The sequence below is a fragment of the Augochlora pura genome, chromosome 4 (assembly GCF_028453695.1).
Source record: "Augochlora pura isolate Apur16 chromosome 4, APUR_v2.2.1, whole genome shotgun sequence".
In the NCBI taxonomy this organism is placed as follows: Eukaryota; Metazoa; Arthropoda; class Insecta; order Hymenoptera; family Halictidae; genus Augochlora; species Augochlora pura.
The window spans coordinates 8,127,247-8,140,722 of NC_135775.1; the positions used below are offsets into that span (position 1 = coordinate 8,127,247).

Genomic DNA, 13,476 nt, shown 5'->3' on the forward strand with positions numbered 1-13,476 from the left:
TGTGAACAAAATTTACTTTGCATTTATAATTGATATTTATGATCACGTGTATAGTTTGATTTAAAAATATTCTTGAAATATTATTTTTTATTTCATACTCACACAATAAATCATAAAATATTTATTACAACATAAAAACATAAAGTACAATAAAATATAGCTGTATATGGATGTTTTTTAAATGTGCCAGCATTGGTGTATATAGACAAACAAAAATGCATATACACATACACACGTATACAAAATACACGCAGCGGTAAAATATATGGAAACACACATAATTATATGTGAAAGTACACAATTGTGGAATTTGATCCAGAAAACACAAACGTAAAATATATAAATGAACGAATACCAACTAGCATTTGTTTATACGGCAGAGGTCAATGGAAGACAAATAAAGGAAACAGAAAGCCGTCGGTGCTTTTAAGTCACTTTCGATATAATATTTCGTTTCACTTTTTACGATTACATTTTGTAAGAAATATAGGTTTTGACGATTTTGTCACCAATTCTTTTTTTTTTACTTGCTTTTTTCATGTTATGTTTATCTGTTAATTAATGCTACTTAAATTGTATCAAAATATTTTTATTGGAAATTATAGATTAGAAATACATATATACATTCAATTCGTAGCTTTGTTAATTAGTAGTGCTTTTACATTTATAATTTCGTAATTTCACTAAAGTGCTATTAGAATAATTGACATAAAAGTTAACGCTAATGATAGCGATGAAAAAAAATAATTCGATTGCATTACATTAAATAAAAAATTCATACAATGAAAAACTGTTCGAAATATTAATATGTATTCTTTTTTTAAAATCGATTCAAAAATATTTTTAGTTAAATAAGTTCAAGCTCTCTGTTTACAATTACTTTCATTTTATGTAAAGTCAAACTATTTTCAATTTATTTTTAAATTGCTTTAACTAATTGGGTAGGAAGTCATAAAAGAGACTGTTAAAAATTTATTCGCAAATATTCTCTTTAATATTCCTACATTTTCAAACATTAATACTCTTATATTTTGTATTATTAATAATTATTAATGATTAAAAAAACATTACGAGTGCCATTACATATATATAATATATTTGTGCTCACGCTTATATGAGCGCTGCACGCACATCACACATACATACATACAACTTTCACACTGGAACATACATACATACGTGTAGAACATGTCGAAAGATATGTAACACAGAAACAAGAATGTATCTATATGTGCATTAATCTTAATTCTTTTATAATTTATTCGTTGTAAAAATTAGATGCATTTGTACAAGTACAAGGACATGTTCTTGTAACTTAAACCTACACAGACTGACTATAGTGTGTATGATCAACCAGATTATAGATATCGTATTATTACAATTTCTGAAAAATTCTTTAACCACTACTATGACTTTGTACGTTCCCGTAAGTCAAATTTTCAAAAAAAAAGCTACAAGGTCCATAGCGTTTTATGAAATTAAAAATAAACACTATATAGAACTATGAAAATGTACGGAGAATCATAACAATGCTTTATAAATTAATATTTAATACGTGCATGATTAAATGAATAAAAGTAATACAAAAAAGAGTGCACAATAAAATGAAGTATAAGTACATGAAATTGTTATTTATGTATTTCAAAGAAAAATCTTGAAACATAAATATTGCATTCTATGAAAATGATACAAGTTGATTATTATCTAGTTGACATCAATTTAAGGTGTTACATACCTTTAAACACATCCTATATATATAAAACTCAGACACTCGTAATGTCTCTTAATATTTTATTCAAAATCTCGACATAATTAATAATTGATATTCAATTACTTATTTTTTTTTTGTTAATTCTTTAATACTTCAGGAAAAAATTCATCTTTACCGTTGCACCCTGCATATCACAGGAAACTATCCAAAATTGTTGTCACAGTATTTGCAACAATTCGAATCTTAATTTCATCATTCACGATTATTTGTATCTTTCTTATTCTTTTTTTATTGACACTCTTCAGAATCCGAGGAGAGTTGATGTTCCTCGTAGGATCAATTGTTAGCATTCCTCCTTTGAAGTGCGGCCGCAAGATCCTGTCTAAGGGCAGCTTGTTGTTTCTGGTCAGCCAAAGATTGTACGGATCTCAATCCATTGACAATATCTTTTGTTTTTCCAAAATATATTTCATTCAAGGTATTTCGGATTTTATTTTCCATGTCTTCAACCATGCGTCCAATGTTGGCAATATGAGGGGAACTTTCACTTACTGGGGCATCCTGTTCAACCTTTAAATTTTCATTAATCATGTCATTTAAAATACTTTTAAAATTGTTATCATTATATAAAACAATCAATAATTAGGTGTGCTGAAATCAAAAACAATTATAAACAGACCTGTCTTGTAAGGCTACCTCCTAGATTCATTGTTCCTGATCCATGTTTATTGGTCTGTAACCAAAGCATTGCAGTGGAAGTTAATTTGTAATGTGCATTTCTCCCACTTGATTTTTCTTGAACTTCCACAACATGAATAGAATCCCAACAACCCTTAATTTTCTTAGAACCATCTCCAGCTTTTTTAATGAGAATCACTGCTGCAAAGCCATGATCCAAATCCCAAAGATATACAGAAGAAACTCCTCCTTCAAAATAGAGTTCCCTGTATTGATCAAATGCGTGATTTGCATCTATCTCTAACTTTCTTAGCCTTTCAGAAGGCATAGAACCATCTTCTAGCGGAGGGTCATATGTATTACTCCAAGGAGACCTAAATATTGTAATTTTCAATTTACTCTAACTAATAAGTTCTATGTAATCAGTTACAACCAGGAAAATATTCTGATTTCAAATTTATTACCTATAAGAATCTCCATCTCTGTTATAATCACAAAGTAAATAATCTTTTCCAGATTCTTTATCCTTTGCAATTTTCAAAGGTTGATCAACTGACGATAAAAGATCTTCGCAGAGTGTTGGCACAAGATCTATTAAATCACTTAAATTCTTTTCTATTTGCTGTGGTGGCAATCTTCTCATCAAATCCAATGCACAATCCATTTGCTGCTCCGTCTTTTAAAAAAATATTCAAATATAAATTTAATTTCATTGTCAATATTCAGTTTGTGAACAAATTGTTTCTTAAAACAATACCAACTAACTTTGGAAAAACTAATTTCATACTTTAATAAATAACTTAAAATATAAATGCAATTTTGTTAACCTTATATTTGGAAATTCAATTACATCATTTTACACATAAGTTAAGGAATAATGATTAACTGTCATTATTTACAATTGCTACTAAAAAGGATAAGATTTGAAGACATAAACCAATATGTGTTCATATGAAAACGATCATCGAATATCATGCAATAAAAATAACACAGAAAATCGTCATTATTAAAAGAAAATAAAAAACTATGTTATGTCTTCATCGTTTCTTAAAACTTATCAAATATCCGAAATTTTAATGTATGTCAATGTAGAGCGCCATTTTGACATTTGTTACGTTTGAGGTTAGGTTAAAATTTTTTTAGGTGACTTAAAAGCGTAAAAAAATAATGTCTTCTACATCAAATAACGATTACAAATTCAATCAAAGTTAAAATACTTCAAAAAGTAAAGTTTCGTTGTTATAAAGACTGTTTATCATCAGTTTTAGCAATGGTTTTAGATAACGACATTAACAAAAAAATATAACATTGTACTTATTGTTGGAGAGTGTTGAACTCACCATTTTAAATGATTGAAAAATTTTACGATCGTCGATTAGAGCATCAATCAATAAAAATTACAAAATCAATGAAAAATTTATCGAAACTGTTTACCCTCTAACCCGCATTCAGCCACCGAAAACGAATATTCAAGGGGCGTGTCAAGACTAGCGCTGATTGGGTAATATGTAATACAATGCTATCAACTTCATATTGATAAAATGCTAACTAACGAAGAAAGATGTAAAATTATGGCACAAGAATATCATTTTAGAATTATTATCAATAAGGAAAAATCCATTTACCTTATTTTATAAAAACAATATATCTACACAAATGTTCTTTTGTGGTATATACAAATCTAGATATATACTGGACAAACATACATCCATATGTTCAAATATAGGAATTTTTACTCGTATCGAATATAACATCATCATAGAGTAAACTATTACGTAATATTATAGATAAAACTATAAATCGAATAAAAGTATATTCTTATTAATTTATTTTTTACATTTAAAACTACTTTTTCTTTAATTGATATTGCAAAATATCTTGTCATCTTCTTGAATTACGTTATATATATGTACAATACTGTATTTTGTAAAATCTCCTAACAGATGGCGCTATAATACTCTGCACCTGTTAGCGTCTAGCATGGAATTCTTATAAACTATGGAACTCAGACTGTAGCAATAGGTATCCTTGTGAAGCTGACTCATTATGTTAATCGATTTTAATGAAACATAACTGAAAAATTGTTGTTTAATTGCCCAAAATTGCTAATTAATTAGTTTTACTTGTTCGCCTATATTTTTCGAGAAATATTCAAAAGAACCTTTTGGGACACCTAGTGACTTTTACGAGAGACTGGTGTATTTTCAAAATACGAAATTTCTGAATTAATGCATAAATCCAGCTGTATGACTTAGTAAAAAATTGTTCTTTTCATATAACAAATTGTTTAACTTTACACGGTTCTCAATTTTATCAATAAACAATGAGCTTTAAAGAAATAAATAAGTAACCTGGAGCACGCACCGTTCATAGGTGCCCAATATTAATTAGCAGAAATACTAAAAAAATGGCTCCAAGTCAATGAGCGATGGATTAAACAATTGCCCATCGTTGATTTGTAATTGTTTTTAATTGCTCCTTCATAGTTTCTTAGAAATATACAAAAAACTTCCTCGCGTCAACTTTCACGAGGGTCTGAAGATTTTGAATAATAGCATCGTTTCTTAAAGCAAGAGCTTTTTCTTTTCCCAATTCAAGTACCTTTTTAATTTTAGACAATTAAAGAGCACTTTTTTGAGATATATTTTATTAAAATCGGTTAACGTAGTAATCCAGTTTCATACGACTGAGTTTCGTTTTTACAATAGTCGTACTAATAAGGAACCCTTTAGATACCTGTACATAATTGTTAGGTCCATGGTCTATGTTTACATATTTAGCTTCATCTCCTACTTTCATCGCTTCTACGTTTTCTCGAAAGCCTGCGCATGTCAGAGTATAAAATAGAATGGTAGGGATAGAAATGTGATGCCGGAGAGGTCGTGGCGAAAGCGCGACACTGTACAGAGAATATTATACAATTCTCTTCGCAACATTTTGCGCTTGGCGTTTTACTCAGCATTTTTCTTACAAAAGAGTTCGTTGTAACGATAGTGTAGTAATGATTTGAGACGGGTGAGTTTAATTTTTGTGGAAAACTTACGACTCACTTCGACTTTTAATTATGAATTTTAAAGCAACTTTATAGAGGTGTAAACTGTTTTGACAATATTATGTAGAATTTCATACATTTCTTAAAAAAATTCATGTTTAATTCAGCTTATTCTTCGAATACTAATAGACACTTCTATTTAAAATTATTCATCGATTTTGTTGTGGTGTTCGATGTAATATATTTTTATTACCAGCAACAATTAGAACATTAGTTTCATAACATTTCTCATTCAAAAGCAAACTATTTTCAATTTGTGTCAGAACAGGTTAAGTATTGTAATCATTGAAATAAACTTCAATAAATCGAAGTGAATCATTTTACGATAAGATATATCGAGAAATTGATAATATAATTCAGTGATTAATATATTTTATAAATAGTACATATATCTTGGTTGCTGATATCACTTTTTAATTTAGAAAAGTCAGATCATTATGACATGCAAGTAATTGTTATTAAATACGTGTATGTAAAAAGGGAATTGTATTAACGTTTCTGTAATTATTCATATTCATATCAAGTGTTATTTATTAAGGATTTTATAATACAATCTTAATCTGATGTTTATATACATGATATGACATGAGGTGACAATAATGAGTTAATAAAAGACTGAATTATTCCAACTTATTGACTTTGGTAGAACATTATTCCTGTCCCCTTATCTAATAAACATGGTTATGCTTATATTTAAATTAAAGAATGTTCATTTGTTTAAATTATTTCCATTAACTTTAAACATTGTTTAAACCATATTAATTATTAAAATAAACATTTTATGTTATAGTGACAGTTTTTTTTAAAAAAGGTTTTATGACTTAAAAGATAAAGATATAATTTTTAATATATTAAACTTCATTAATCATAATAAAAGTTCATATTTGAATTCTTTCTAAAAAATCTCATGAAAGTGTGATTTGTACATTTATTAAAGTTTTATTCCTCTACGACAAAAACATACTGGAACATATAATGTTGAAATCAAATTTCTTTGTTCCAGGCACAAAATACTTCAAGATCTTCAAGTGATATATACATATATTTTTGCTCTATTAAACGCACAGATAAGACACTTTAGAAGATGGGAATGCTATCAATCTTAAAGCAGTCAACAGTTATTCACCTGATGTTTGCTATAACATTTTTTACATCAGGATTGATAATCAATTTCTTCCAATGTCTTTTATACTTTGGTCTTAGACCCTTTTCCAAATATTTTTATCGGAAGATTAACTATTATCTCTGCTATACTTTTTACAGTCGTAAGTTAATATTTTCTTCTCCATATGTTATCTTTATAATTTTATCAATAGTAATTATGTTGCCTACACAGAATAATAGTAAATTACACCTGTTAAATTTAATTTATATTTTCAGAATTAGTATTTATGACAGATTGGTGGTCTGGTACAAGAATAATGATGTACATAGATAAAGTAGAATTTAACAAATATTATGGGAAGGAGCATGGGTATTTATTAATGAATCATACCTATGAAATAGACTGGCTTATCGGGTGGAGCTTTTGCGAACGACTTGGGGTACTTGGTGTAAGTGTAATTGGTTATTTTTCTTATATATGCTGAATAATACAGTTACTTTGGTAATATTTAGTTCCATTGATTATAAAATATATGTACATTTTAGAATTGCAAAGCATATGCCAAGAAGTCAATACAGTATATCCCAACATTAGGTTGGGCATGGAAGTTTGCAGAAAGTATATTCCTAGATAGAAGTTGGGATAAAGATAAACGAATAATTGGTTCTCAAATTGAAGAACTTGGAAATTACCCTGATGTTATATGGGTAATATTTTCCGGCATTTTATGTTGACTAAGTGATTTCAAATAATTTGCTTTTAAATTATAATTTATTCAAATTTCATTTGCAGTTACTTTTAAATGCCGAAGGAACACGTTTTACAGCAAAGAAATTAGAAGCAAGTCAGAAGTTTGCTCGAGAGAAGGGTCTTCCAGTATTAAAATATCATTTAACTCCACGAACAAAGGGTTTCACAGCAAGTATACAACACATGCGTGGTAAAATTCCCGCAATTTATAATGTACAAATAAATTTTAAAGCCGACGATTCAGTAAAGCCAACGATTACAAATTTATTATTGGGCAAATCAGTTGTTGCTCATTTGTACATACAAAGGATTCCTTTAGAGAATGTGCCAGAAACTGATGAAGGTGCAGCTGAATGGCTTCACGAACTTTACCAAACAAAGGTATAACTTTTCATTGTCTTCTGTAGTTACTTTTAATATGTAAAATGTATAAATTTAAAATAATATTTCTGTTTCCTTTTTCTTCAGGATCGTATGGTAGAAAGTTTCATAAATACTGGTGACTTCTTTGCCACAAGTGGTGTTCCTAGAACAGATTGTTTTGAAGTGACTAGGAGACCTTATACTTTGCTAAATACAATTTTCTGGATATTCGTAGTTTTAGTACCAATGCTTTATTATTTAGTCAATCTTTTCTTGTCTGGTTCAACCGTTTACTTTTCCATTGGTGTGGGTATTATTTTCTTATGTAAGTATTATGGAAACGTACTCTTATATTTTCTATTTAACAACAATTCACATTATTATTCCTTGTACCGTAATATTTAATGCTCTTTTAATTTCAGTTTATCTACTTATGCACAAAACGATAGGAATGTCCGAAATAAGCAAAAGCTCATCTTATGGTGCGGATGATAAAAAGTTGAAGTAACAAAAGGAAGAGAAAATAACAAAAGGAATACATCGTGAAAAAGTTGATATGTTTCTAGGGGCCATTTCTAAAAAGTATTATTCGATTTTTTATTACGTATTGTATTCCACGTGATTTTCCTCGGTACAAATCATATTACGCGCAATGTTTTTAATAATCTGCGAAAGTATTTAAGTTTTATCATTGTTGATTATTTCCCTCCATTTTGTTAAATCTATACAATGTACATTGTGTCGTTGATACATGTCATAGTTCTATCATTTGTATTTGTATGGTTTCTTTTGTTCAAAAAAATTTATTTGGGAATCTTTAGGGGGTTTTTATATGTGTGTCGCATTAATTATAAAAGTATTAAGTCAATTATTTCTACGCTTTTTGATAATCTCCTTCGATATTTCAATAATTTTTATTTTTAAGGATTTTATAAAATTTTTTATTTGCTGTTAGAAAAATTTCTGAAGTATATAAAATGCGAGATGATTTGTAAATTATCAAATTATGATTTCTATAAGAGATAAAGATTTAAAGATTATACGGAGGAGTAAATGAAAGTCCAAATTGAGAAGTATTCCACATAATCATTAAGAATACGGCCTGAAATACACGAGCATTTTACACGCAGTATGCTCTTGTTATTTGAATGCCTTCGATGCTTTTTAATCTTACTGCATTATACTGTTAACACATTTTCCGCTGTGTAATATCGACGCAACGTGTTACATATAAACAATTGCATTGAAAATCAGAACGCATTCAAACGAAAGGTGCAAGTCATTCTTTATTGCGTCACATCGTTCTTCAGCATTCAGCATTTTGCACACTGCTTATTGTCTCATTTTTATAGACGTAAAACTGTGGGTAATGTAAAAACATTGTATGTCTAATAACTAACATCAAGAAAAGAAATACTCGTGTCCTTCAGTCCTACAAGCGACTTCATTTAGATTTGATTCTACTTGACCTATTTATTTCAACATTATTTATATTTTATAAAAAGATATCAATACCTAAAATTGACTATTCATTATTTAGAAAAAATAATAAGAATTAATTAAGGTATGTATGTTACCTTAACTTTTTTCATTAAACTATTTTTGTAATCTGGTGTATGTTATGAGCGTAATGTAATGCTTATACAGAAATACATACATATATTCCTTTGTACATACATGTGTATATGTACCAACAGAACCGTTTGTTTCTTACTATTGTATTCAGATGTACAATCAAACATGTCTATACTTTTTGTTTTTATTTTTCTTGTATAGCTGTTGTTATTGTTGAATAAATAATTTAATCCCAGTGTTTTCTTCCCTTTATATGTAATACATAATAAAATATCTATTGTATTTGATTTGTCTTAAGCAAATATAAGTAATAAGACATCTTCCGTTAATTTTTTAGTGTTCGCAAGTTACTTTCGTGATGTTTTTCTGTATATCCGTCGAAAGGTTTAGCAACATATTGAACTGTTCTCAATTTGCCTGCCGCGTCATAATATCCATATTGTCCTTTTACAGTACCATCAAGATGTCTCTCTTCCAATCTAAATTGTCTGTTTCTTCTGAAAATGGTATATTATACATTCTTAATTAAATACATGAACAATGAATTTCGAATGTCAATTAAAGTGATTTTTGTATTTACCCGCGTCCTGTGTCGAATCCAAAAATATATGTTTGAGGCCCTTCATGGCCTTCTATTTGAAATTGTACTCTATCCGTTTTTTTTAAATTGTCCCACGGCTTTGTGTATTCTTCACTTTTATTCTCCATATGCTCATCGTTCGCTTTGTCTCTTTCTAGTTCATACAAGGCCTTCTTCTCTAATGTAGATTTCGAAGACAACGATAACTGATCGTTGTCGAAAAATCGATGATTCTTGGGCCTTGAGTCATTAGTTGTCAAAGCGAGAACAGCATTCATTGTAAGCTAAATCAAAGAAATGGATATACCAAATCTACATTGAATCCATATGACCGCTTACCATTTAAGATTACCAGAATTAGAAATTCTTCGCTGATCAGTTTCGCTTTCACGCACTCGCAAGATTCATTGCTTTTCAATTCTATTTACGATTTAAATTTACAATTCTATTTCCGTGTCTCCTATTTTAATGAACTATTATTTGCATACTAGAATAGTAAACACATCCGTAGAACTGCATTTACAGAGCGCGGCGCTTGCAACGATAAAAATTGCAGGTCAGCTTTTGGTTTTAATACAAAACATTTGGTTTTAATACAAAAATTGAAAAACAGAACACAAATATTCTAGGTCATAGGTATACATATAACAACATTTATCACATTAGAAATTAATTCAAAAACTCGATTTACAAAATTGTTTTATTTGTCACACACATTACAAACTCAAAAGATCCACGTTTATTTCCAAAACCTTCTGCATCATTAAATGAAGTAATTGTATCGTAAATAAAGTATTCGAATAATTTTTAAAGAAAATCTATACTTACAAGAAATACATAACGCATTTTGCGCTGCTGATATGTAAAATTGAAATTTAAAGAGCTGACAAATCTCCTCAAATCTGTCGTTATAAATTTACTGTCGCATTTTTGCTTTATCCTATCACTTGATCTACTTTCTTTCACATCTTCTCCCTCTCCTCAATTTCCCCTACCCTTTCTCCTTTTTTTACAATAGATTAACGCGTTACTTATCGGCTATAAAAAATTTACTATGTAAAAGATTACTATATACGGCGCATAACAACATTGTGCAATTCATAAATTTAAAAATAAGTACTATATAATATCGAGTTCTTCATCCAGAACCCCGAAATATCTCTTTTCCTGTTTGAGAAAATTGGTTTGAGCGTCGACAATGATCAATTTTATGTTCTATTCAGTCAGGATTGTGCAATTGGCGGCACGCAGAGAACACACAATTGAAATGATCGTAACCGGATGCACCGTGCCACCAAAATGTCGCAAACGTCCACTGAACTCAAATTCTTTTCACATTTACCGTGACAGATAATTAATGTCAAAATGTTTTTCCTGTTTGTTTGGCTTATAAACACGTCCGAACGCAGATTGGTTTTCATTGATTATCTATCGGTTGTTCGAAGATCAGAAAAGAGTATGGTATTTGCCATGAAACACTCCGTTCGGTTCGCTTTGTGTTGCGTTATTTTGTTCTTTTTTAACATTGGAGCAGTAAGTTAATTTCACATTATCATATTGCAAAGTGTAACAGAACGGTAATTTAATCGGACGCTATTGTCACTGTTATTTTGTTAAACTTGCTGTTGCAAATTGTATGTTATTGATATTATGACTCTTATTATCTCTACGATTATAGTTACCACTATTGTTAACATTTGTCTCTTTAATCGATTACACAAAAGCTTCATTAATATAGAAACTCAAAATAAAAAAGCATTATTTTTTTAGTGTTTAAAATGCCGCATAAGAAGTCAAGAAGTAGATATGCAGTTTCAGAAAGTGTTTAAAACTTGTTTGAAACAGCACGGTGGTGTAAATACAGACGGTGACGATTCTATGTCATCGGATGATGAAAATTCGGATAGTGGAAGTTTGGATAGCGAGAATTCAGAAAGTGATTCTAGTTCCGAAAAGATTTTTTACGATAAACATATTTTCTCTAGTAATAGTGATCGCAACTCCTATAATCAATCAATGAATAATCAAAGAAACAGGTATGTCTGAATGATCCATATTAAATATAAATTATACATTATCTTAACTAATTGCTCTGAGTGCGAAATTATTAATAAAAAGAACCAATGAAAATTACAGAAATTATCAAAATGCAAAAAATTATCACAATGATAATATAGGAGATTCCTGGAATTCGAGAGACTCTCGGAATAAAAAAGGTGATTTTAATAATGGAGATTCACATTATTACAATAACACAGATCACGAAAAAGCGGTAAGTATTTAATATAGAAGTGTATAGAATAAATTAACTTTATTTAATCAAAATAAATTGTATTTTAGTGTGTTGTACAGTGCTTTTTCAACGAATTGAATGTCGTAAGTAAAAATTAAGAGAGGGGACACAAAAGTTATTTAAGATTACTTTGTTAAGTAAACAAAAAATTGTTTTTGTTTCTTTCTATTTTAAATACTATAGGTAGACCAAAAAGGTTTTCCGGACAGAGATTCAGTAATTCCATTAATGAATCAAGATATCCGAGATCCAGAGTTGAAAGATTTTGTTGAAGAATCAATCATAGAATGTTTCCGTTATCTTGAATCTGACAAGAAAGATAAGTGTGACTTTTCTCAAAATCTTTTAAAGTGTTTAGCTGAAAAGGGACAACAAGTAAGTGTATAGTATAGTTCACAGTAATTTTAATATTATTTTGTTAGTGCTAATAAAATTGTTAATTTCAGAAATGTGAAGATTGGGATAGTTAAAGGAAAAAGAAAATTTATTAAAACATCTCCATATGAATCTTGAAAAACAAAAATATTGTATTAAATAAAAAATGCATTGTGTATTATCGACAATTATATTTCTATTAACATACAAAATAAAAAGAGTTTGAATACACTTTATTACAATGCTATATGCATTAATATTTTAAGATTTTTATACTGCACAGTTCTCATAAATTTTCCGTTTAAAACATTACAAAACAATGCAATATAAATATTTTACAATATGTACAAGCAACATTATGAATGGAGATTAATAGAAATGTAGCCACGAAAGATTATTTTAAAGCTTATAAAATATTACGAATTTACAAATACACATTTCTTTTGTTCGTAATTGTGTTTTTAAACCTTAAAAATCAACACAATAATGGAACGACATTTAAAAAATGATCTTTTCAGTTCATATCCTAAAATTCTTAAAATATTTTACAATTTTTTAAAATATTTACACTTTATTACATTAAACCAAATTTAAATAAAGTATATGTAATCATTACTTCAAAAATGTTAACTTTTATTTACTCAAACAAGTTGCAATATAATGAAATCCATTTATTCAAATTTCTGCATTGTTAAAGAAAATATTTTACAAGCTGATTTTAAAACTAATACTAATTATACCACAGTAATTATGATCTGTAACGTCATTTGGTTACCTAAATTGTAAAATATACAAAGTTAAAGCTACAATATTTCAAATTTTTACAGTTGTACATACATAGGCTGTATTATAACATACATAATTTACGCAATATATATATTTTTATGAACATAAAAAGACTATTTCCTTTTCTTCAAATCTTCGAAACGTTTCATTAAATCATCAAAATCAATATCTTCAGTAGTAGTTGAATTAACTGGAGGTAAATCATTTT

General features: G+C 28.6%; 4 protein-coding genes across 8 annotated transcripts; 2 read left to right on the forward strand and 2 right to left on the reverse strand.

Annotated features, from left to right (window-relative positions):
* Nucleotides 1-573: 573 nt before the first annotated feature.
* On the reverse strand, nucleotides 574-3,876 carry Cpb (F-actin-capping protein subunit beta). Of its 2 annotated transcripts, none has more exons than XM_078178176.1 (4): nucleotides 3,824-3,876; nucleotides 2,854-3,065; nucleotides 2,391-2,763; nucleotides 574-2,281 (listed from the first exon to the last, which is right to left on the reverse strand). In XM_078178176.1, the coding sequence occupies exons 2-4, from the start codon at nucleotides 3,051-3,053 to the stop codon at nucleotides 2,048-2,050; spliced, it is 807 nt and encodes a 268-aa protein (XP_078034302.1). In that variant the 5' UTR covers nucleotides 3,054-3,065; nucleotides 3,824-3,876; the 3' UTR covers nucleotides 574-2,047. The 2 variants fall into 2 exon arrangements, with proteins under 2 accessions (XP_078034302.1, XP_078034301.1); XM_078178175.1 differs by having other exon boundaries at nucleotides 3,730-3,874.
* Nucleotides 3,877-5,249: 1,373 nt separating this feature from the next.
* Nucleotides 5,250-9,470, forward strand: LOC144469188 (1-acyl-sn-glycerol-3-phosphate acyltransferase gamma). Of its 2 annotated transcripts, none has more exons than XM_078179165.1 (7): nucleotides 5,250-5,404; nucleotides 6,445-6,706; nucleotides 6,822-6,994; nucleotides 7,092-7,253; nucleotides 7,339-7,677; nucleotides 7,765-7,984; nucleotides 8,082-9,470. In XM_078179165.1, exons 2-7 carry the CDS (start codon nucleotides 6,526-6,528, stop codon nucleotides 8,165-8,167), a joined length of 1,161 nt encoding a protein of 386 aa, XP_078035291.1. In that variant the 5' UTR covers nucleotides 5,250-5,404; nucleotides 6,445-6,525; the 3' UTR covers nucleotides 8,168-9,470. The 2 variants fall into 2 exon arrangements, with proteins under 2 accessions (XP_078035291.1, XP_078035292.1); XM_078179166.1 differs by lacking the exon at nucleotides 5,250-5,404 and adding an exon at nucleotides 5,517-5,709.
* An 88-nt stretch (nucleotides 9,471-9,558) lies between these two features.
* Nucleotides 9,559-10,773, reverse strand: LOC144469191 (uncharacterized). Of its 3 annotated transcripts, none has more exons than XM_078179172.1 (3): nucleotides 10,643-10,773; nucleotides 9,815-10,098; nucleotides 9,559-9,731 (listed from the first exon to the last, which is right to left on the reverse strand). In XM_078179172.1, exons 1-3 carry the CDS (start codon nucleotides 10,658-10,660, stop codon nucleotides 9,560-9,562), a joined length of 474 nt encoding a protein of 157 aa, XP_078035298.1. In that variant the 5' UTR covers nucleotides 10,661-10,773; the 3' UTR covers nucleotide 9,559. The 3 variants fall into 3 exon arrangements, with proteins under 3 accessions (XP_078035298.1, XP_078035299.1, XP_078035300.1); XM_078179173.1 differs by lacking the exon at nucleotides 10,643-10,773 and adding an exon at nucleotides 10,154-10,330; XM_078179174.1 differs by lacking the exon at nucleotides 10,643-10,773 and adding an exon at nucleotides 10,167-10,329.
* Nucleotides 10,774-10,909: 136 nt separating this feature from the next.
* Obp59a (Odorant-binding protein 59a) lies at nucleotides 10,910-13,133 on the forward strand. The gene is made up of 6 exons (XM_078179171.1): nucleotides 10,910-11,347; nucleotides 11,585-11,850; nucleotides 11,951-12,086; nucleotides 12,155-12,190; nucleotides 12,291-12,482; nucleotides 12,554-13,133. Exons 1-6 carry the CDS (start codon nucleotides 11,180-11,182, stop codon nucleotides 12,575-12,577), a joined length of 822 nt encoding a protein of 273 aa, XP_078035297.1. The 5' UTR covers nucleotides 10,910-11,179; the 3' UTR covers nucleotides 12,578-13,133.
* The last annotated feature ends 343 nt before the right edge of the window (nucleotides 13,134-13,476 follow it).

Bases quoted from the DNA above. Each gene is read 5' to 3' on its own strand.
- Cpb (XM_078178175.1), bottom strand. The intron at 2,764-2,853 runs GTAATAAATTTG...TACAATATTTAG, and splicing joins AGAGATGGAGATTCTTATAG to GTCTCCTTGGAGTAATACAT. The intron at 2,282-2,390 runs GTCTGTTTATAA...GAAAATTTAAAG, and splicing joins GAGGTAGCCTTACAAGACAG to GTTGAACAGGATGCCCCAGT.
- LOC144469188 (XM_078179165.1), top strand. From the start codon at position 6,526: ATGGGAATGCTATCAATCTTAAAGCAGTCAACAGTTATTCACCTGATG. The intron at 6,707-6,821 runs GTAAGTTAATAT...TTATATTTTCAG, and splicing joins CTGCTATACTTTTTACAGTC to AATTAGTATTTATGACAGAT. The intron at 7,254-7,338 runs GTAATATTTTCC...TTTCATTTGCAG, and splicing joins ATTACCCTGATGTTATATGG to TTACTTTTAAATGCCGAAGG.
- LOC144469191 (XM_078179172.1), bottom strand. The intron at 9,732-9,814 runs GTAAATACAAAA...TACCATTTTCAG, and splicing joins GGATTCGACACAGGACGCGG to AAGAAACAGACAATTTAGAT.
- Obp59a (XM_078179171.1), top strand. From the start codon at position 11,180: ATGTTTTTCCTGTTTGTTTGGCTTATAAACACGTCCGAACGCAGATTG. The intron at 11,348-11,584 runs GTAAGTTAATTT...TTATTTTTTTAG, and splicing joins TCTTTTTTAACATTGGAGCA to TGTTTAAAATGCCGCATAAG. The intron at 12,191-12,290 runs GTAAGTAAAAAT...TAAATACTATAG, and splicing joins TTTTCAACGAATTGAATGTC to GTAGACCAAAAAGGTTTTCC.